At 38.8% G+C, this 22631-nt stretch overlaps 3 protein-coding genes across 6 annotated transcripts in view; 2 read left to right on the forward strand and 1 right to left on the reverse strand.

Moving 5' to 3' along the window:
• kcc (solute carrier family 12 member kcc) overlaps positions 1 to 22631 on the reverse strand; it is a 468256-nt gene that overhangs the window by 194699 nt on the left and 250926 nt on the right. The gene's annotated exons all lie outside the window — the stretch shown is intronic.
• Positions 4056 to 12991, forward strand: LOC114242830 (trypsin, alkaline A). The gene is made up of 4 exons (XM_089727881.1): positions 4056 to 4209; positions 7228 to 7396; positions 9711 to 9969; positions 12650 to 12991. The coding sequence occupies exons 1-4, from the start codon at positions 4164 to 4166 to the stop codon at positions 12944 to 12946; spliced, it is 771 nt and encodes a 256-aa protein (XP_089584007.1). The 5' UTR covers positions 4056 to 4163; the 3' UTR covers positions 12947 to 12991.
• LOC114242799 (trypsin, alkaline C) lies at positions 15489 to 18777 on the forward strand. Its single transcript, XM_028174065.2, has 4 exons — positions 15489 to 15633; positions 16186 to 16354; positions 17051 to 17297; positions 18032 to 18777. Exons 1-4 carry the CDS (start codon positions 15585 to 15587, stop codon positions 18317 to 18319), a joined length of 753 nt encoding a protein of 250 aa, XP_028029866.2. The 5' UTR covers positions 15489 to 15584; the 3' UTR covers positions 18320 to 18777.

A 22631-nucleotide genomic window follows, 5' to 3' on the forward strand; every position in this document is an offset into this window, starting at 1 on the left:
CATTGTTGATGTTCATGAACGATGGTGTAAACACTTATCATCAGATTGACTGTATGCTCATTTGTCTACAATAGCAACAAAAATATTTCTTTACGAAAACAGATAATAATAATAAGTGTTTGATGTATGTAACGAGTCAATCTGTAAAGTTAATAATTATTTACTAGGTGATGCCACGTGAACAAAATGGGCTCCGGTCTTATCGTGCTTAATTTTGTTCTTCTATGTTACTAATACATAATACAATATTGAAGAAAAACCAGTCGACACGTACGGACGAAGAATAAGTACCGATACACCCAGAATAAATCTCACTTTGGTCTTAATAGCACCACGATTCCCATGGATATCGTAAAAGGGATTTGAGTTTTGTCAGAAAAGGGGCTGCAGTGTTATATCAGTGATCTGTCTAGCGTACTGCATCTGAAGAATACAGACGTCAGATGACATGTTATCGTATCGAGCGACCAAATCAGAGTACAAAATCCAGAAGGTTTTTTTCAATTTAAAGAAAAAGAATACGTATCTAATACTAATAACGACTTACTTAACCCAATTACTTAATTCAACATTGTAGCAACCCTAACGCCTGCCCCGTCGGCAGCCGGGTCTGATCGCGCACCGCGACCAATGAGGGGTTCTCGTTGTCGGTTCCCGGCGCGATTCAAAGAGTAGCGACCGAGTGGCTTTCCTTTTGGCAAGCCGCGTGTGCGCCTTTACTGGCGCCGACAGTTCACCCGCAACCACCGAAGCATACACACGAGAATACGTCCGCACCTCGCTTGCTACCATTCCTTTTCGAACTTGTTTGTGGGACCCTCTGGAGTATTCATACCCAGTGCTCCAGCCGGACAACACAAAAACATTAATTTTGAATTTTAAATAATGTAAACAAAAAAAAAAAAAGCAAAGCATTCACAAATCGCAGACTTAGCGGAAACGTCATTTGTTTGAGAAATGGTTCGTGTTAAAATAATAAATTTTTGTTTCTGTTATATGCATTTGTCGGGCATACAACAATAAGCTGCAAAAATTAAAATTACTTTTAGGGTTGAAGCTCGCATTTATGATTTGCTCTATTAAAGTAATTGCACAACTTCGTATTCTCTTATCGTGTAGATCAACTTCCCAATTAAACAAACTGCAAGAACTCAAATTTTTTGAAGTTCTTTTGGTGTAAAATGTAACTAATAAGTTAAAAAAGAAAAATAGAGAATAATATAAAGACAATAAAAAATCTTCAACTCCGTATTCTGTATATTTAATTTTATTCAGTCAATTCCTTCGTATCTTTGCGTTCAATGAAATCTTTTCGGGCGAAAATTGTTATTTGACCATTTTATGGAAAGCTTTTGAAACAACAGCGTAGGCAGCGGCTTAGTTATGCCCCTGACATTGATTTTGGGATGATTACTGGATACTCTGTTAGCTGAGCGAGGCTAGTTTGAGTGATTCCCATCTGTCAATCAACTAGACGATTAAGGCGTCGATTACTTGCCGAGCCCACAAACTATTTTCATGGCGGTTGGAGATTGATTCGTTTTTGATAGCGTCTAAATCGGTCGTTTAGATGTGAAAGGTAGAGATAAGTTATTTTAATCTACAATCTTACCAAAGGTCTGGTCTATTGAAAATATAGCTTTTTTATATTCCTCGTGTAGGCAGACGAACATACGGCCCATCTGATGGTAAGTGGTTACCGTCGCTGGTGTACGTCAGTAATACCAGGGACAGAGCCATGCCGCTGCCTACCGCTTAATACTCTCCACAAGCCCCGTTTGAAGAAGGACATGTCATTGTTCCTATTTCGTTCAAGCTTTAGTTTGTTTCTTAGATTTGGAGTCGTGTTGAGTAGTTACAGAAGACCATACACATCACAATATTAAAATCGTGTGCCTTGATATACACACGCGTAACGAAGTGTAAATTACATAAACGAGGCTTGTGGAGAGTAAGTATTAAACGGTAGGCAGCGGCTTGGCTCTGCCCCTGGCATTGCTGACGTCCATGAGCGACGGTAACCACTCACCATCAGGTGGGCCGTATGCTCGTCTGCCTATACGGCAATAAAAAAAAACATAATATATTGTGAAACGCCTATAATGGGACAATTATCCAAAATTGCAACGCACAACTGCTTCCCGGTAGTAATAGGCAGCATGTAAGTGGGACGTGCTTGTTAGGTTAACATAATTAATACATTAGAAGTCTACCAGATTGAGCTTTCAATACACCCTACCACCAGTTACAAGGACGTGATAAATCATTAGCATCACTAACTTCGCACTTATGCTGTGAGCTAACTTTTAAATGCTCTAGAAATAATTAGCTAAACTTTTTTTTTTAATAATTATTTTACACTTGTAGTTTAATCGATAGACCTATAGAGCTTCCCTAGGACAAGCAGGCGAGCGTGGGATCTATCGGAAGAAGTGGAATTTGCTTAGTGGGTTTTACAGCTGTCCGGGTGACTCCCAGGGCTATCTGTCGGCCAGATTGGAATCGTGAGCCTTTGAGAAGATTCAGCGAAATACTCAGACAGGCAATAAATATATATTTATCCTGGATTATCTATTGATTTCTTTTAAAATGTGTGTTTAATTGGTAGATGCCTTTGTCACCACAATCAATACCAAGAGAGATTTTCTATAATAAATAAATTTTGTGTTCTAATCTGTGCTGCGTCGTTGATACGATTGAGTTTGCACAGTTTTGTTATCGTTATCGAATTAATGTTTTTCGTATAATAACAGTCAACATTTATACAAGGTACCTACTCGTGTCGTTTCAAAAATAACTCACTAAAAATGAAAATAGCTGAAAACTCGTATTTATTAAATTCAATATGCTATTTATAAATTTTAAATGTGACACTTTAATTTAAAATAATTTCTTAAGCCAGTAAAAAATATACAATATCGCCCATTTTTCAAAATTTTAAGAACTACAGAATCAGTTAACAAGAAGATACTGTGAAGAGTTACATGCTCGTAATTTAAGTGAAACCCAGAATATTTATAGCCAGTCCCGACTGTCGAGTAGATTACCTTGTGTTGTACCACTAGATATATTTACTTTATCTCCGACTTTTATAGTCCTTTAATCAATTCGGGTTTAACTTTGTGCTTTCGGTTTTGTATGTTACATTATTAGAAAAAAAAAGATGTGTGGTGTCGTGGGACAGCGGATAGAAACGAAGTTCCTTATTATAAAAATATTCATTTTAAGTTCTATTCGAGGTATAAACGTGCGAACTTATTGTGGTACACTTCATTCACGGTTGTTTGCATAAGAGTTAGTGTATTGCGAGATCGTGGTCAATGAATGATAAAAAAATATGTTATTTTTTGTACGTTATTACAAAGTTAAGTCGTACACTGTGTACATTACTAATAGAAATCTTACGTTACGGACGTTTTTTCCCGGTTAGGGTACCCTTCCGCATCGTTCCGTCAGGAACTTCGTTCCAAAAATCACAAAACATGATGTACGTTTGTATACGGATTTAAATAAAATATGTTTGGACCGTCCGTCTATGGGGAGAAGACCAAATTATTTTGATTTTCATCAGCAGAACTGATTCATTGAATCGGTAGTTAATAACGTCAATTTCGACATGTACATTTTTAATGATTCTGCTCACGGCCCCTGTTTTAAGTGATTACGGAGCTCGTAGACCTCACAGCACAAATGCCGCAACTTACCATGTTAAATGAAGTCAAGGTCTTAGTTGTATTGTTTGACAGCTGCTCCACCTTTCATACCAGAATGTATGACTACTTCGCGGCAGAATTAGGCAAGGTTTCCGTGCGAATGTAACGTGCGAACCTACAAGTACCTACGCCCTACTAATATTGATTACGCAAACATAAAAAAATGTAAATTTGATTTTTATTACAGGATGTTATGCTTGATCAATGTTTCATACGTTAAGTAATAAGTTCTTAGTTTATGATAAAAAGATTTCTGATTAGCAGTTTTTTTTTAATTGAGAACGGTACTTTGTGATGCATAGACGCAAATAAATAGATTTTATTGATTAAATACCCCTATCGGAAATCGATATGATAAGAGGCTAAGTTACTTTTAATTAAAAAATTAATTAGTATAAATAGAGACAGAGCGCAGTGTAACAGAACACAGTCAAGTGTGATTGTTAAAAAATGACGCCGACGCTCGTCTTATTGCTTTTAGTTGGAGCTGTGGCTGGTACGTGAGTTTTTTTATTTGTTGTAGTGATTCCCAGTAGTTTCAGACTTTGTCCGATCAAATTTTTTGGTTACCTTACATTTATGGAGATATCTGATATATACAATGTAAAAGTGCTCGATTTTCTTTTTAATACGCTTTTCTTAGCTTCATATGTATGTTAGTATGTAATAGAAAACTTTGAACATGATTTTAACCCCCTTTTTTGACACACTTTTTTTTACAATAAATTAATTTCCATTATTTTAGTTTGGTTTTCTGTAAAAGCGTATTTTCTAGTTTGTGAGCTCGTGAGGTACCCAAATATCGAGCTTTTTTGTGTACCAAGTTTTTTCAAATGCGCCAAAACTGGTCAATTCTCAGTTCTTCAGCTACGTCGTAACTACTAATATGTCGATCTTGCTTCACTTTTTCAAAAATGGCATCTATTTTATTCGTAACAAGCTTATGGCAGACTTCGTAGTGCCTCAATCGATAAATAAAAAACCTAATTTTTTGTATAAAATAAACTTAAAACAAACAAAAGGAATCCGTCCGACGAGGGACACATCAAAGGAAAAACAAAATTGTTATTTTTATTTCATTCCGAGCATTTTCATATTTATCTACCTTTTAAACCTTCTCGGGACTTCCACAAATAATTCAAGACCAAAATTAGCCAAATCGGTCCAGCCGTTCTCGAGTTTTAGCAAGACTAACGAACAGCAATTCAATTTTATATAATAACATATAGATAGGGCGACCAGAGCGACGTGCATCTTTGACATCAAAATTTCCAGATTGCAAACGCATAAACCAAAGCGCTACTCTCATAGACACTGCACTAGGTCCATAAACATTTATTTCGCGGCTTGCGTTGCATTTTTACCTTTATTTGTAGTAACATTTTAAAATGTTTCGAATTTCTTCATTAGATTCCCTCATCTTGACAGTACGAAAAATAAATAAAAATCACACAGGTAGTTTTCCAATTACAGAGCATAATGCGACTCAGTGACGCACAATGCCGAATTATGCTGAAGCTTAATTGGAACGTGAATTAGTTTTCAAATGCATCAGCAGAGTGCGCTAAGTTAGCACAGTTTTAATAAACATTGATTATTTCTAAGAAACTACGACGAAACGAAAGCCTTACAATTTTTTTCAACATTAAATAATATTACTAACGATAATATAAACAAAATTTCGATCAATGCCAACTTAAAGAAAAAACACTTGTCAATTTTCTGTCACTGAGTCGGTATCGATTGCGAGTATAACGCGAGAGCAGTACTTTTGAGAGTGCTCGATTGTGCGAAGCGTTGCTGTAGTTGGAACATTCAACGTTGAGCATTATGCCGCATAATGCGCTCTAGTGCTGTAATTGAAAAACTACCACATTTTCCTAATATTATTATGAATTTGGAATTATCTTCTTTAAAACTTAAACTTTTAATGATACTAAAACCAGCCAGATACAAATAGTATAGCCAAAGAGATTTTATTACTAGTTCATACATAGTACGAGGGCTGCACTAAAAGAATCGGGAATGGAATATTTCCACTGTTCCTGTCATACTAAAATCTTTTTAATTGAAAACTCCTTGGTTTTAAAAATCGAATACCATTTATTTATTTAAAAAAGATTCTCGGTCTTGTCACGAGGTTTTGTCAAACTTGTTTAGTTGTTGAGAAAATGGAATTGACTCGAGAAAATTCAAGAGCGATGATTTATTATGACTTTCGAAGTGGTTTTACACAAAAACAGTGTGTTGACCGGATGATTTCTGCATTTGGCGATGAAGCCCCATCCAAAACCACAATTTATCGCTGGTTTGCTGAGTTTCAACGTGGACGTGTCAAGCTCAGTGATGATCCCCGTCAAGGTCGTCCAAAAACTGCAGTCACCCAAGAAAACGTTGATGCTGTGCGTAAGCTGATTGAGGAAGATCGACATGTGACATACCGTGAAATTCAGGCAACTTTAGACATTGGCATGAGTCAAATACAAATAATCTTGCATGAACAATTAGGTGTAAAAAAGTTGTTTTCCCGATGGATACCGCATTCGCTCTGTGAAGAGCAAAAAGCGGCTCGCGTTACTTGGTGCGTCAGAACTCTCGAAAGATTCCACGCAGGATCCTCAAATGCTGTATACAACATTGTATCAGGTGACGAATCCTGGATATACGCGTACGAACCCGAAACAAAAAACCAGTCACGAGTTTGGGTGTTCGAAAATGAGTTAAAGCCAACAAAAATTGTTCGTTCACGGAGTGTTGCAAAAAAAATTGTGGCCACGTTTGTCTCCAAAACCGGCCATGTTACGACTATTCCTCTTGAGGGACAAAGAACGGTTAATGCAGAATGGTATGCTAGCATTTGTTTGCCACAGGTCGTTTCTGAACTCCGTAAAGAGAACTGCAACCGCCGCATCATCCTCCATCACGACAATGCGAGTTCTTACACCGCGCACAGAACAAAAGAGTTTTTAGAGCAAGAAAACCTAGAATTATTAGACCATCCGCCGTACAGCCCCGACCTAAGCCCTAATGATTTCTATACTTTCTACTATACTAAAATAAAGAATAAATTGCGTGGACAGAGATTTTCATCACCTGAAGAAGCTGTGGACGCCTACAAAACGGCCATTTTGGAGACCCCAACTTCCGAATGGAATGGTTGCTTCAATGATTGGTTCCATCATATGGAAAAATGTGTCAAATTTCGCGGAGAATACTTCGAAAAGCAATAAATAAATACATTTTTAAATAGTAATGTTGTGTCACTTCGTTAATTCCCGAAATTTTCAGTGCCGCCTATGTACTATAATGCGAAAAGACTTTTCCCCAACCTATTATTTTGAGAACACACCATACCAACTGTGCCCTGATCTCGTCTAAGCACATGATGCAAATAAAATATTGGGGGTTTTTCATACAATTAGCTTTAACCACGATAAACCGTGGCCGGAATTAAATGGTTTTAAAAAAAAATCATTAGTGATTCAACTGTGTTTATTTATATTTTATTTTTCAGCCATACCAGACCAGTCCTCAAGGATTGTCGGTGGGACAGCGACAACTATCGACCGGTACCCCACAATGGCAGCAGCACTTTTTTCTAGCAATATGAACCAGTGGTGGCAAGGATGTGGCTGTTCCATTCTCAATAACAGAGCCGTCCTTACAGCCGCACATTGTATTATGTAAGCATCAAAATTTAATACAAATTATCTAATTCATTGCGGTTCTGTGGTCTATACTGACGTTAATTTTCGGGGCCACAATAGTAGTTTTGTACACGGTTGTCCTAATTTTTACTGTAGAACATACGAAGGCTATGCGGCAGAAAAAGATGTGATGGTTGTACGAGCCCACCAAGCAATCAGTCAACCAGCTTACTTTCAGTTCTGTCGAAGGCTTGAGACAATGCTTTATATCTTCACGATAAGAAAAAAGCCTCGTTGAATGGTGAAGAAGGCTTGACGAAGGCTTTTTTAATTTTATGTAGACATGCTCAAGGCTTGCCTTATGTTATGTGGTTATTGGACTCCATAGACATCAAAAATGTAAATTCCGCCACCCACATTAAGTCATAAGTTTGAAGTCTCAGTGATATAGTATAACGGCTGCTCCAGCTTTCAAATAGAAACGCATTACTGCTTCACGGCAGAAAACGGGCAGGATGGTATTCTGTCACCGTGGACGTCATTCATGAAAATTTGTCGTGTACCTATTTCATTAGAAAAGTTGGTACCCGCTTGCGGGATTTGAACACCGGTATATTTGCATCGCTCGATACGAATGGATCGGGCATCTTATCTTTTAGGCTACGGCGATTTTGTATTTTTAAATCTATATTTTTTTTACTGCTCTTGTGAGATGAGCATATGGCCCACCTGATGGTGAGTGGTTACCGTCGCCCATGGACTTCAGCAATGCCAGGGGCAGAGCCAAGCCGCTGCCTACAGCCAAGGCGCTGTAAATTTCGGTTACTCGCAATTTATCTTACAAGAAAGGGACAACATCCAATCATATTACCTCTATTGCAATAGTACGACAGAGCTTGGCATGGCGTTAATTTAATTTTTCAAGTTAATACTACTGTAATGTGTGACCTATGTAGTCCAGTAGCTGCGCTAAGTAAACCATGATCTGTCATCATAATCATCATAAATAATAATAATAACTAGTCAGGTCATAAGTATTGTCACACAGTAAAAACTTTTCTTTTAGAATGCTGGCCACAAAAAAGTTTATTGAATTCGAATTTCGAATTGTTCATGAAAATAAAAATGTATACTTTTAGAATTTTACTCATTTTTAAATATGGAGTGGACGCTTAAAGAAGACCGTGTTGCAGTTATTTCGTTGCATCGTTGCGGTTACGCGCCAATTCAAATTTTTAACATACTGAAAAATTTGAATATAGCCAAAAGATTCAGTTATCGTACCATCAAACGATACAATGAAGACTCTAGTGTAGATGACAGGTCAAGAAGTGGTCGCCCTCGGTCTGTTAGGACTCCAGCAGTGATAAAAGCTGTGAAGGCGCGTATTCAAAGAAATCCCAAACGTAAACAGAAACTGTTGGCCCTTCAGATGGGGTTAAGCAGAACCACGGTGAAAAGGGTGTTAAATGAAGACTTAGGGCTTCGGGAATATCGAAGAAAAACAGGACATCGTTTGAATGCTCGTCTAATGGACCTGAGACTGAAGAGATGCCGCGCTTTGTTGAAGCGGTACGCGGGAAAAAAATATCGGGAAATCCTTTTTTCGGATGAAAAAATTTTTACCGTAGAAGAGAGCTACAACAAACAAAATGATAAGGTGTACGCACACATTAGTGAAGAAGCGAGCAACCGTATTCCGCGTGTCCAACGAGGTCATTTTCCATCCTCGCTCATGGTATGGTTGGGAGTTTCTTATTGGGGCTTAACAGAGGTACATTTTTGTGAGAAAGGTGTAAAAACGAATGCAGTTGTGTATTAAAATACAGTCCTGACGAACCTTGTGGAACCTGTTTCTCATACCATGTTCAATAACAGGCACTGGGTATTCCAACAAGATTCGGCGCCAGCTCATAGAGCGAAGAGCACACAAGACTGACTGGCGGCGCGTGAAATCGACTTCATCCGGCACGAAGACTGGCCCTCCTCCAGTCCAGATTTGAATCCGTTAGATTACAAGATATGGCAACACTTGGAGGAAAAGGCGTGCTCAAAGCCTCATCCCAGTTTGGAGTCACTCAAGACATCCTTGATTAAGGCAGCCGCCGATATTGACATGGACCTCGTTCGTGCTGCGATAGACGACTGGCCGCGCAGATTGAAGGCCTGTATTCAAAATCACGGAGGTCATTTTGAATAAACTTTAGTGTCATAAGAATCTATGTTTTGTTAAGTTCATTTTGGTATATGAATGGTTACATAATGAATAAACTTGTTTCAATTATTTTATATTAAACATGTGACAGAATTTATGACCTGACTAGGTATAAATTTTCATTTAAATTTTTAGAGGAGATCGTGTCGGTGTTTGGAGAGTTCGCGTAGGATCTTCTTTTGGAAATAGTGGCGGTGTTGTCCATGAGGTCAACAGGCACATCATCCACCCTAATTATAATCATCGTACAAAGGACGCTGATATTGCAATCATGCGTACAGTTTTACGGATAAACTTCGTGCGTAATACCGTGCAGCCAGCTCGTATTGCGGGTTCCAATTACAACCTTGCCGATAACCAAGTTGTTTGGGCAGCTGGATGGGGATCTACAAGGGTGAGATATCACGAATGCATATTTTGAATAATAATTGAAGTATCAGTTTCCAGAGGTCTTTTTTGGTTACGTACCATCCGGCTCCCCTCCACGGTGTTTTCCGAACGCTATGACATGTCCTTCTTCAAACGAGGCCAAAATGAGAAAACTCAATGAGCAATCATATAAAAATGACAGATTCCAAATTCAAATGTAATATTTTGTTTACTTTTAATTGTAACAGTATTTATGGCCAGACTAAGTATATTGAAACCTCTATAAGTATGTCAGTCTCTGGTACCGATAACAAAAGGAATCCTAATTTGGGGTCGGATGAACGTGCCTGATTTGTTTCCGGTTTTTTATTATTTATAGTAACGTGGTAAGTGGTAAGTGGTGCGGGGGCTATTGAAACTCAGAACCAAAAAAAATATTTTTAGATTAATTCCTTAAAGTAAAATCACGAAATGACAGATTATTTTCACTGAATATCGGTTCAGTTTGTTATTGGCGTTGGTAGGCAGATCCGGATTTTCTCAGTTGGTTGCGGTTCCGATCCGGTAGTTGATTCAGCGAATCATTGCTCTTGCTAGGGCTAGTGTTAGCAATTCTTTCAGGTTGAGCCCGTGAGCTTGCCTACCGGTTCGCGTGAAGTTGGAATAGCTGCTTAGGCTACCAACGATTAGGTAGGGGGGAAAAAAGGCAGATGACCTTACAGCCTTTTTTTTTATTGCCTAGATGGATGGACGAGCTCACAGCCCACCTGATGTTAAGTGGTTACTGGAGCCCATAGACATCTACAATGTAAATGCGCCACCCACCTTGAGATATAAGTTCTAAGATCTCAGTATAGTTACAACGGCTACCCCACCCTTCAAACCGAAACGCATTACTGCTTCACGGCGGAAATAGGCGGGGTGGTGGTACCTACCCGTGCGGACTCCCAAGAGGTCCTACCACCAGTAGAACCTTCCCGATATGAAGATGTTACCGGAGCTTATAATAAATAAATAAATTATAGCTACTTCAGTATTAATGCTGAATGCTGCTACTCACTTTGAGACATAAGATTGAAGTTGGATGGATATAGTAGTTAGGATTATTATTAGAATTTCCTATTACATGCTTTTAATATAGAAAATTGTCAGGTATTAGAGGTTAATGTAGGAAAGAAGTAAGAAGTGTCCAAGCGACGCGAATGTGCCGGGTTCGAAATCACACGGACAGATACAATATTCTCTAAGTGAAAATCTACCAAACGTGCTTACGAGCGACTTTGATGATCAAAGAATAACAGCGCAACATGAAACTTGCAAATATTATAAATTTGCATAACTACCCGTGACGGAGCGTACTGTAGCGGTAGTTACCATTATCGTGCCTACTTTTTAATACGCTTTTATTAGCTTCAGACGTATATATGTTTGTAACGGAATCTTTGAACATGATTTTGACCCCCGTCGGATCAACTCGAAATTTGGTATACTTATTAAGGACCGACGACAATTCAGTATTAAAAAAAAATTAAAAAAAAGAAATTCAACTGAAAAATGAAAAATAAATAATAGTTTAAAAAACTAACAAAATACGCTTTTATAGAAAATCGAACTAAAAAATAGAAAATAAATTTTAATAAATTTGAATTAAAAATAGTGTAAAAAAAATGATTTTATTGTAAAAAAGCGTGGGGTGTTTTTCAGGATATTATCAAAATAGCCTTTCTACTCATATCTGTTCATAAAATATTTATAACTACTGATACCATGCAGCCCACTCTTTTTTTACAATAAAATCTTTTTTTCTTACACTATTTTTAATTCAAATTTATTAAAATTTATTTTCTATTTCTTAGTTCGATTTTCTATAAAAGCGTATTTTGTTGGTTTTTTTAAACTATTAAATTTTATTATACTATAGACCGGTAAGCGAGGTCACAGCCTACCGGGCGTTTCAGACAGCTACCGCAGCCCGTAGTCGTCATAATGTCAATGCTGCCTGCCACTTAACTTGAGACATGAAGTCTAATTCTGAACTTACGAGTATACAAGACGGCTTCGTGGAAGAAATATGTAGTGCCGTATATACCCGTACGGAATCATGACATGCCATTACGGCAATATTTCTGCCGGCAGAAAGTTATGCGTTTCCAATCAAAGGATAGGTTTAACCTTCTAGGCCCAGAGTCTCTAACCATTTAATCTAACCGAAAATAATGAGAAATGGGGATATTTCTTTAAATATGATAACGCAGGAATTATATGTAGCAATCAACAGCAATATCATCTGATAATTTATTCGGTAGATTATTATCAACTTTACATTTTAAAAACAGCTTTAGTCGTGCTAATTTACATGACGTATTATTTACTCAAAAAAAAGCTTACATACATCCTTAAAGTTATTTCCTGTATAACAATTATATATTTGTATAATATATGTGTGCATATGTATGTACATATGCATTTTATTGGGGTGTGTATATGGCAAATTTGATTAAGTTTGTAAGTGTATTATATTTTGTTTAAGTCAAATATTTTTTGCGTGTGTCATTTCGTTAGTTAGTTCCTCTCCTTACAGGGTTGCATGGAGGAGATTGCGTAAAGATTATTGCTGTTATTTCTAATCTACATATAATATCGAAGGAGATGGATAGATAGATCCTCTGACCTGGCTGATTTCTTTATGCGTTATTATTTTCCAGACTGGAAGTGGTTTCGCTGAACAGCTTCGACATGTTCAAGTTTGGACGATAAATCAGGCCATCTGTAGAGAGCGATACTCGAGAATAGATAGACCGATCACCGCCAATATGTTGTGCTCCGGCTGGCTTGACGTCGGCGGCCGCGATCAATGTGGAGGTGATTCCGGTGGTCCTCTATACCACAACGGTGTCGTCGTCGGGGTGTGCTCGTGGGGATTCTCTTGTGGAAGTGCATTCTACCCTGGAGTAAATGTTCGCGTCTCTCGCTTCAGTTCATGGATTCAAAACAATGCTTAGATTAAAGGAACAGTTTAACTAATTACATTTTTAAGCACCTATAAATCTTGTTTGAATCAGATTCCTGTTATAGGCAATCAAAATGGTTTTTTATTTCTGTATGCCGGTTTGCGAAGTCCTTATGGTATTCAAGTAAGTTTCAAGAATGCACATGACTACGTGGCCGCCGGAAATTACGTACCCGATCCTGTGAACCGAATGGTAAGCAGTCGACGTCGCCCTAAAAACGTCATTACGGATCTTGCCGATCCATTAACAGCGCTTTTCAGGAGGAGGAGGTCCCTCAAGCACCGGTCATAGTTCAGTAAATTAACCCATAGACACAGCTCGCTGAGTTTCTCAGCTATGGCTATCAGCATAGATAGGAAAAAGAAAAGTTGATTAACGAAATGAATTTCCTGAAACTATAAATATTTATAGTTAGTAAACACTGACTCACGACTCACCTGATGGTCCTGGTTAAAGTGGTCATCGCAGCCCGTCACAACATCAACTAGCTTAAGAATTGAGGTCGAAAGTAAAACATCATTCATTTACTAGAATCTTTATTATTGTATACTATAAATCCTCCTCCTCGAATCGTGTTCCTCATGTCTGAGGGTCGTGACCACCATCACCCATGAGCTTCAATCTTAAGATGTTTTTCCACTTTCCCCTGTCCACGGCGTCATGCAGCGCGCTGTACACTGTACTGTCCAAAGCGGTGCGGATCTGATCGGACCAACGAGTCGGGCTGCAGCCTCTAGATCTGTTGCCTTCAACTTTCCCTGTGATCATAAGTTTTTCCAGGTTATCGTCGTCTTTCCTCGCAATGTGACCAAAATATTCGAGGATCCGCTTCAGACATACATACTATAAATAGGTAAAGTCAAAATGGCTCAGCTTCTTTCTTCTCTATTAGGCCAAAGATTTTTATTTACTTAGTAACTACAGCTACATATTTGGCTATTACATAAAATTGCAACAGCCCATTTCTTTTCACGGATGTCGTAAACAGCGGCTAAGGGATTTACCGGAGAATAGACAGCAGTGTACTTTGAGTATTATCAAGAGCGTACTACGATCGTCAACTGGAAATTACTTATGTAGGGCGTATTGCAAGCCCACACGGGTAAGTCTAGCTACAATCCTATTTAGTTCTGTCATAACTCATATGTCAAGGTGGGTGGTGGCATTTACGTTGTAGATGTCTATGGGCTCCGGTAACCATTTAACACCAGATGGACTGTAAGCTCGTTCACCCATCTAAGCAACAAAATAAAACATAGTTTTCCCTTTTCCCAGCAAATCAAAATTCAATTTTCGGTTATAAAATTTAACAGCTCAATCTCCTTAGTTATACTCTCTAAAATGGAAGTGTTACATGCGCTGTATATTTTTGACGGAAAACGCGTCGATCGTCATCGCGTGCGTGTATTTTCACACGACAAGATCCATCTAAGCAATGAAACTAAGGCACTACACAAGTAGTATCTACAGTCGGCATCATTGTGCCGCTTTGAGAAGGCGGCACGACATGAGAACCCTCTTGTCGTGGCCGCTGGGAATTACATACCCGATCCTGTAGACCGAATGGTAAATAGTCGATGTCGCCCAAAAGACGTCATTACGGATCCTCCCGATCCATTAACGGTGCTTTTAGGTACCACAAGCACCGGTCACCGTCCTCGTCGAATCCGTCGCTTGCGACGAAGGGCTCGATGAGCGAATTAATCCATAGACACAGCCCACTGAGTTTCTCGCCGGATCTTCTCAGTGGGTCACGTTTCCGATCCGGTGGTATATTTAGCGAAGCACTGCTCTTGCTAGGGCCAGTGTTAGCAACACTCCAGTTTGAGCCCCGTGAGCTCACCTACACGTCAAGGAGAAGCTGATATAGCCTCTCAAGGCTATCAGCATAGGTAGGGAAAGAAAACTACACAAGTCGCCTCCCGTTAGTGGTAACACATAAGGTAAGGACAGAAGCGAAGGTCTGCTACTTCCCTGCGACGGAATTTCAGACCCAAACAGTTATTCGCTGGTACTCTCATTTTACGGACGCTTTCTACTCCACTCATGTCTTTCCTCGCAAAGACATTTCGTCGTACTTGATTAATATTTTCTTTCCATTTACCGAAAAAATAGATTATAAATAACTTTATGTTAGAGTTTTGATTTAATTCATTGCGAAATCATACTCCAAGATCAGTGTGTTAAAAATAATGAAATACCACGATATGGATGACTTCCAATTGATTTAAAAACGAAATAGATCGTTAAGAAAGTTAAATATAACTTAGTATATTTTTATTTATACTTTTGTGATTGCCATACCTGTTTATCATTACGTGATATTCTCTCATTATCTCATTACGTTAATGAGATCAAGGTCAACATGGTCCCAAGTAGTTACCGAGGTTCATTGATAAATCATCATGCATGTAGAATTAAAAAAAACGAATTCAATATCCGATTGGGAGGAATATGTTTGCAATCTAAATATTTTGATAGTCATTTAAATATGAAACGAATAATAACTTGACCGAATCAAGCTCTATCATTTTCTGATAATTTTAATACCTGATATGACAGCGTTGATTAAAATAATTAAGACGTATAAATAGCGATGTAAAAAACGTTAAAATTATTATTAGAAGAAATGCTTCAATCCATTGCTTTCCTGTTTTTACTTATTGGTTGGGCAAATGGTATGTAATACATCATGTTTCTTCCTTCCAAAGGTTTATATGTTTCGTGACAACGAAAACTAAAAATTATTCGTTGGTGGTAGGGTATCTTGTGAGCCTGTACCCGTGGTACTTACCAGACCACTACCTTGCCTATGTCTGCCGCGAGCAGTAATGCGTTTCGGTTTGAAGGATGGGGCCGCCGTTGTGCTATAGAACTGACGCTTAGAACTTATGTCTCAAGGTGGGTGGCGCATTTTCATTGTAGATGTCTATGGGCTCCGGTAACCACTTAAGATCAGGGGGCCGTGAGCTCATCCACATATCCAAGCAAAAGAGAAAAAAAGAAAAGTTACGAGGTTTGGGTAGTAAAGAAGAAAAAAAATTAAACAGTCTTCATATTTTAATGAAAACATTAATCACGAGAGAACATAGTAAGAGGCATTTTAAAGCTATTATGTAATAGCTCTCGGTAAATTGTATAGTTAACTATTGACTGTTGAGGTATTACTTTGCAAATTCTGCTGTTAACGTCTAATATAAAATAAAAAAACATTTTTGAAATAATTGCAGCTGTACCAACGAATCAGCAGCGGATTATTGGCGGTTCGGTTGTTACCATTGACCGATATCCCGAAGTAGCTGCCACGCTCGTCTCAAGTAATGGCATTCAATGGCTTCAAGGATGTGGTAGTTCTATTCTAAATAACAGAGCTGTCTTAACTGCAGCTCACTGTATATAGTAAGTGCATAACTATTTTACAGCTTAGCCATAAAACACTGTTACAATTAAACAACAAAAATATTGCATTTTAAATTGATCAATCGATTTCAATCTCGTAATTTTTGCACCAATTTTTGTTCTATTTATTACATTGATTGATTTCGTGATACGAATTTGTTGTACGAAGTTGTCATATTTGCCTATCGTAAACAGCCATACAAAACTAATAACTTCTATACTAATATATAAATCTACAGTGGTTTTTACGGATGTTCCGTTATAACTACTGAACCATGCATCCGATTGACTTGAAACTTGGCATCCATGTAGAAAATACATGTCCTTAATGAATAGGCTAATATTTATATGAGCGTTGGACTCTCTAATAATAATGACAATAAATAATAATGGTTATTTTAAATGCCCAACGAAGCGGGCAAGTACGGCTAGTCGTTTAATAAATATGTAAGTTTTTTATCCGCTTCATTTGATAATACACACAAACATTAAAAATATTCAAAATAGCTTGGCAATAGAATGAGAAAACACTAATATTTATTTTTAAATGAGAGGTTCGAAATTAAATAAAGGAATAAGATTTGTGTCGTCGGATAACAGAGACAATAATAATTGTGCTGGTATATAATTTTTTATGCGTTTATGCATGACTGTATGTATTGTACATAAAAATTCATAGTAAACATTTTTTTTCAGTGGTGTGATGCGTATTAGAGTTGGTTCGGCATTCGGCAACAGTGGCGGTAGGGTACATCAAGTGAGCAGATACATTCCGCATCCTAATTACGTGGCTGCGACCTTCGAGAGTGACGTTGCCATCTTACATGTTTCAACTCAAATCGTTTACGTCAACAACGCCGTGAGACCGGCCAGGATTGCTGGTTCCAACTACAATCTTGCTGATAACCAGGTCGTATGGGCCACTGGATGGGGATCCATGTCGGTTAGTTGTGGATGTTAACTTTATTATATTGCTTTAACTGGGCAGACCATGTTTTGTCGTCGTGGCGTAAAGGAGAAGACGTCCGGTGCATTCGTATCTAGCGATGCAACGGTTGACGAATCACGACGACGATTGACTTCCACGGTGAAGGAATAACATCGTGTAGTAAAAATCAAAACCGCAAAATTATAATTTGCGTAATTACTGGTGGTAGAACGACTTGTGAGTTCCCACGTATAGATACTACCGCCCTGCCTATTTCTGTCGTAAAACATTAATGCGTTTCGGCTTGAAGGGTGGGGCAGCCGTTGTAGTGTAAAAATTGAGACCTAAGAACTCATATCTCAAGGTAGATGGTGGCATTTATGTTGTATATGTTTATGGGTTCCGGTAACTACTTAGCACCAGGTGGGCCGTGAGCTCGTCCACCCATATAAGCAATAAAAAAAGTCCTTCTAGTATTAAATATCATCGCAGCCCGTAGATGCCAAAACTTGTGAATGCTGCCTCTACAGAGATATAAGTTCGTAAGCTCAATTGAATTGTATAACAGCTATTCGACCCTTCTAATCGGGATGCATTATTGAGTATGCAGAAATACACATAAGTGCGGGTTCTATATTAATCTTTTTATGTTGGCAATAAAAACAAAACGAAGAAAAACAATAGCTTAAAAATTATGTTACTTTCATGTTGGTTTTATAGGTTTGTACAAATCCAAAAATTTGTTTCAGCTTGGTGGCGCGTACTCGGAACAGCTTCGTCATGTCCAAATCTATACTGTAAACCAGGATTTGTGTAGAGCTCGTCACAGGACCACCATCACTGCCAACATGTTGTGTGTTGGTAGACTCGGCGTTGCTGGATTCGGACAGTGTGGTGGTGACTCCGGAAGTCCTCTGTTCCACAACGGGGTTGTCGTCGGTGTCTGCTCCTTTGGTGTAGGATGTGGTGATAGCTACCACCCCACGGTTAATGTTCGTGTTTCACGTTTTACGTCATGGATTCAGAATAATGCATAGAAATAAATCTAGTTTTCAAGAAGTTAAATTCTTATTACTTGAAAATATCAATAAGTACATTCGCCCCTTAAACAGAAGGTCATACACCCCCGATCACCCTCTTCGGCCAACTCATACCCTGGGCCAGGAAGGTCAAGTACCTGGGCGTTACCCTGGATGCATCGATGACATTCCGCCCGCATATGAAATCAGTCCGCGACCGCGTCGCGTTTATTCTCGGCAGACTCTACCCCATGATCTGTAAGCGGAGTAAAATGTCCCTTCGGAACAAGGTGACACTTTACAAAACTTACATAAGGCCCGTCATGACTTACGCGAGTGTGGTGTTCGCTCACTCGGCCCGCACGCACATAGACACCCTCCAATCCCTACAGCCCGCTGAGTTTCTCGCCGGATCTTCTCAGCGGGTCGCGATTCCGATCCGGTAGTAGATTCATTCGCGAAGCAGTTGCTCTTGAGTTGTTAGGTCTCCTTCGGAGGCTCTCGGGCAGCTGTTAGCAAATCCCACCCCTCCTGGCTGAGCCTTTGCTCGCCCACCTGTCTTGGTGAAACTGGAAAGGCCTCCGGGCCACCAGTAATCCTTCAATCATAAAAAAAAAGATAAAAGACATGAGTGGAGTAGAAAGCGTCCGTAAAATGAGTTTGAGAATTAGTTCGAAACATAATCAGAACCTGTTTTTGTCTGTAATTTCGGAATAAAAGTTTATTTAAAGTACATATTATTAAGGTTCTTTGAAACTTTTTCTTTATTTATTTTCCTGGGCATGTGAGAACACGGGCCCAATAATGGTAATTAGGGCCCCATCCACTAAACGACTCACCTGCGCTCTCGACCAAGCATCAGGAGCTGGGGAAAGTAAGGAGGTTACCGCGGTCGACATTGCAATACAAATACGCGGCTTACCCCAAGGACACTCGGCCGATGGAACTTTCGAGGCGAAGAGGGAAGGCGAACAACGAAGACCCTGAAACGTCAGCCGTCTCGGTACGGCAGCTAGTCATGCCACGGGGATGGCATGACTGGCTGCCAGTTATTTAGACCTGACTAAAACCTAAGCACAATTTTTTTGGTTCTTTTGTCTATTTGTTGTTTATTCGTTTATTTGCTTTATTCGATCCGATTTGCGAAAAGTCTCAAACAACCCCATTGGCTGGTAGAGGTTCTCTATGAAATATAATTAACTCGTGGCGACTAAAAAGGCTATTACCACATCTACGTAAAAAGACTTAAACATAGTTGGAGAAAGTAGAAAAGACAGATGATCCACTGAGTTTCTCGCCGGATCTTCTCAGCGGGTTGCGTTTCCGATCCAGTGGTAGATCCTGCGAAGCACTGCTAGGACTAGTGTTAGCAACGTCCTCAGGATAGAGACCAGTGAACATATGGATTCGCTCGGTTACGTTGGCATAAGCCTCTAGGTTACCAGATTAGGTAGGGAAAAAATACCCACAATACATTCCGGCTCGAGCAGTCGAACGAGGCGGAGTTTTCTGTTGTTATGGGTGTACACTTGAAATTCAATAAATGGAATTCAATTGAAAAGTCAGTCTTATTTACTGTCACTATGAAAGTCAATGTTGGAAATGGGGAAGGGTAATTTTTTTTAAACATCAATATAAACCGCTGATCTTATTCCGGTCATCGGTTCTGTTATAGCTTACAAATTCATACGATGTCGCCACGAAGCGAACTCCAGTGAAGTAATTTATAAGCTGAGAATTATAGCAAAACAAAAACAAGCGAGTAATCACTTTTTCATTTTGAACAAACAGAGTTTCTACTTACAATTTGTCTATCTCGAAATCGGTAGCACAGTAATCTCGTGCTCAAGTTTTGGCTTTTAAAATCTTTATTCGCTCTAGCAGAGGCGAACGTCAACCAACAATGACACTGCCGCAGACTTATCCGGTGACTGTATGATAATAGTATTTTAAATGAGTTGTAATAATTTTTTCCAAAACAATGTTATAAAGTCGAATACTAATTAAGTCTAAGCTCTGTGTTTACATAGGTAAAACTTAATGAGGATTAAATTTATTATTCTCTAATAGTTAATAATGTTTGAATTTTTTTTATTGCCCTTGTAGGCAGACGATCATACGGCTCATCTATCGATGAGTGCTTACCTTCGCCCATGGACGTTAGTAATGCCAGGAGCAGAGCCAAGCCGCTGCCTGCCGTTAAGTACTCTTTAAAAGGTCCTTGAACCCACAGTCTGTTCCCAATATCTGCAAATCGTCAAGTCCTACATACCCCGCGTGCCCCCTAGGCGCGAGGACCTCAAATAAGATACGGCCTCCAGCCCGAAAAAAAAAGTTGTTATAATAAACCGGGACGCTCTTTTCTAATTCCTTTTTTGAATTTTCTATCAACGCTATCTGTTGACGTTCCAAGCGAAACCACATGTACCGGTAACATTTTAAACGGTAGGCAGCAGATTGACTATGCTCCTGGCATTGCTGACGTCCATGTGCGATGGTAACCACTCACCATCAGGTGGACCGTATGCTCGTCTGCCTACACGAGTAATAAAAAAAAAGAGTAAGAAGCTGAAAAAAAAAATTAAAAAAATAGGGCAGTGCAGGTGCCAAAAACGTTTGTGAATATTGTTTTAATAAATCGGCATAGAAAATTCTCGAATATGTAAATTCAAATGTGCAACAAAGTGCTTCAGAGTGAGTCAAACAACTTATCCTTTTTCCCAGTGCCAAAAGCATCAATCGTTTAAAATACAACTAGCACTTGATCTTGTGTCTCAAAGTCAACGGTTTAGTAACCATTTAACACCAGTGTGCTTAGTGCGAGTTTGTTAACTTCTCGTTCGCGTAAAAGTTAACCCAAATTTGTATGAAGTTGGAAAAGCGCCCCTAGCAGCAAACGCAGCACTTCCTTTTTTCCAGTTCAAGTACGTTCAGCCGTTACGCAATAAATATTAATAATCAAATTTTAATTAATAACAATCTATACTAATATTATAAAGAGGAAAGATTTGTTTGTTTGTTTGTTTCGAATAGGCTCCGAAACTACTGGACCGATTTGAAAAATTCTTTTTCCATTAGAAGCCGACATTGTCCCTGATGAAAATAGGCTACTTTTAAAAAAAATATATATATTTTATTTTTTTGGTTTCATGTGTGTTTTAATGTTTCCGAAGCGAAGCGAGGGCGGGTCGCTAGTCATTAATAATTAGTTTTCGGAACAAACGTTATCGTTCCCAGATAATTTTAATGCCTGATATAGCACAAATTACTGTTTTAGATGTATAAATAGTTAAGTTAAAAAAGTAAAGACCATTATAAGAGAAAATGCGTCAGTCTATAGCGTTGGTGTTTTTAATTCTTGGTTGGGCGAATGGTATGTAATAAAATACAGTTCTTTTTTTAAATTATCTCCAAACGATGACTGATTTCCGTATTCCGCACAAGTCTGTATTTAAAGTATTTGAACGGTCTTAAATTTTTAAATAAGCATAATAATCTCGATGCGAAGCCGTAAGAGTACTTTCAGAAAAAAAATGTTAACAGTAAATACCAGATTTGCGTGAAAGACGATATGTGAAAGAGGGGAGTGAGCTAAGAAATGGTATATGATAGAGGAGTATGGAAGGAGAAAACATGTTGCGCCAAGCCCAGGTGACTGAAAGAAGGGCAGGATAATGATGAATGATGATGATGATTATGAGCAAATACCGGATTTAGGTATTGAGGTTTTTTCTTTATGAACTTTTATTTAAAAAAAAAAACTTTTAAATATTTACAGCTGTACCAACCAATCAGCAGCGAATTACTGGCGGCTCGGTTGTGACCATCGACCGGTATCCCGAACTTGCTGCCACGCTAATTACCAGTGACCGCGTCCAGTGGGTTCAAGGATGCGGCAGTTCTATCCTCAACAACAGAGCTGTCCTAACTGCAGCTCACTGTTTATTGTAAGTGTAACTTGCCTATTTCTGCCGTGAAGCAGTAATGCGTTTCGGTTTGAAGGGTGGGGCAGCCGTTGTAACTATACCTGAGACCTTAGAACTTATATCTCAAGGAGGGTGGTGCATTTAAGTTGCAGATGCGGTAGGCAGCAGCTTGACTCTGCTCCTGGCATTGCTGACGTCCATGTGCGATGGTAACCACTCACCATCAGGTGGACCGTATGCTCGTCTGCCTACATGAGTAATAAAAAAAAAGAGTAAGAAGCTGAAAAAAAATATTAAAAAAATAGTGCAGTGCCGGTGCCAAAAACGTTTGTGAATATTGTTTTAATAAATCGGCATAGAAAATTCTCGAATATGTAAATTCAAATCTGCAACAAAGTGCTTCA

Source organism: Bombyx mandarina, chromosome 05 (genome assembly GCF_030267445.1).
Source record: "Bombyx mandarina strain Sakado chromosome 05, ASM3026744v2".
In the NCBI taxonomy this organism is placed as follows: domain Eukaryota; kingdom Metazoa; phylum Arthropoda; class Insecta; order Lepidoptera; family Bombycidae; genus Bombyx; species Bombyx mandarina.

What these genes read in the sequence shown, in the direction of transcription:
- LOC114242830 (XM_089727881.1), top strand. Translation starts at nt 4,164, where the DNA reads ATGACGCCGACGCTCGTCTTATTGCTTTTAGTTGGAGCTGTGGCTG. An exon ending in TTTAGTTGGAGCTGTGGCTG is followed by an intron (nt 4,210 to 7,227) that starts GTACGTGAGTTT and finishes TTTATTTTTCAG; the next exon opens with CCATACCAGACCAGTCCTCA. An exon ending in CTGGATGGGGATCTACAAGG is followed by an intron (nt 9,970 to 12,649) that starts GTGAGATATCAC and finishes ATTATTTTCCAG; the next exon opens with ACTGGAAGTGGTTTCGCTGA.
- LOC114242799 (XM_028174065.2), top strand. Translation starts at nt 15,585, where the DNA reads ATGCTTCAATCCATTGCTTTCCTGTTTTTACTTATTGGTTGGGCAAAT. An exon ending in ACTGCAGCTCACTGTATATA is followed by an intron (nt 16,355 to 17,050) that starts GTAAGTGCATAA and finishes ATTTTTTTTCAG; the next exon opens with TGGTGTGATGCGTATTAGAG. An exon ending in CTGGATGGGGATCCATGTCG is followed by an intron (nt 17,298 to 18,031) that starts GTTAGTTGTGGA and finishes AATTTGTTTCAG; the next exon opens with CTTGGTGGCGCGTACTCGGA.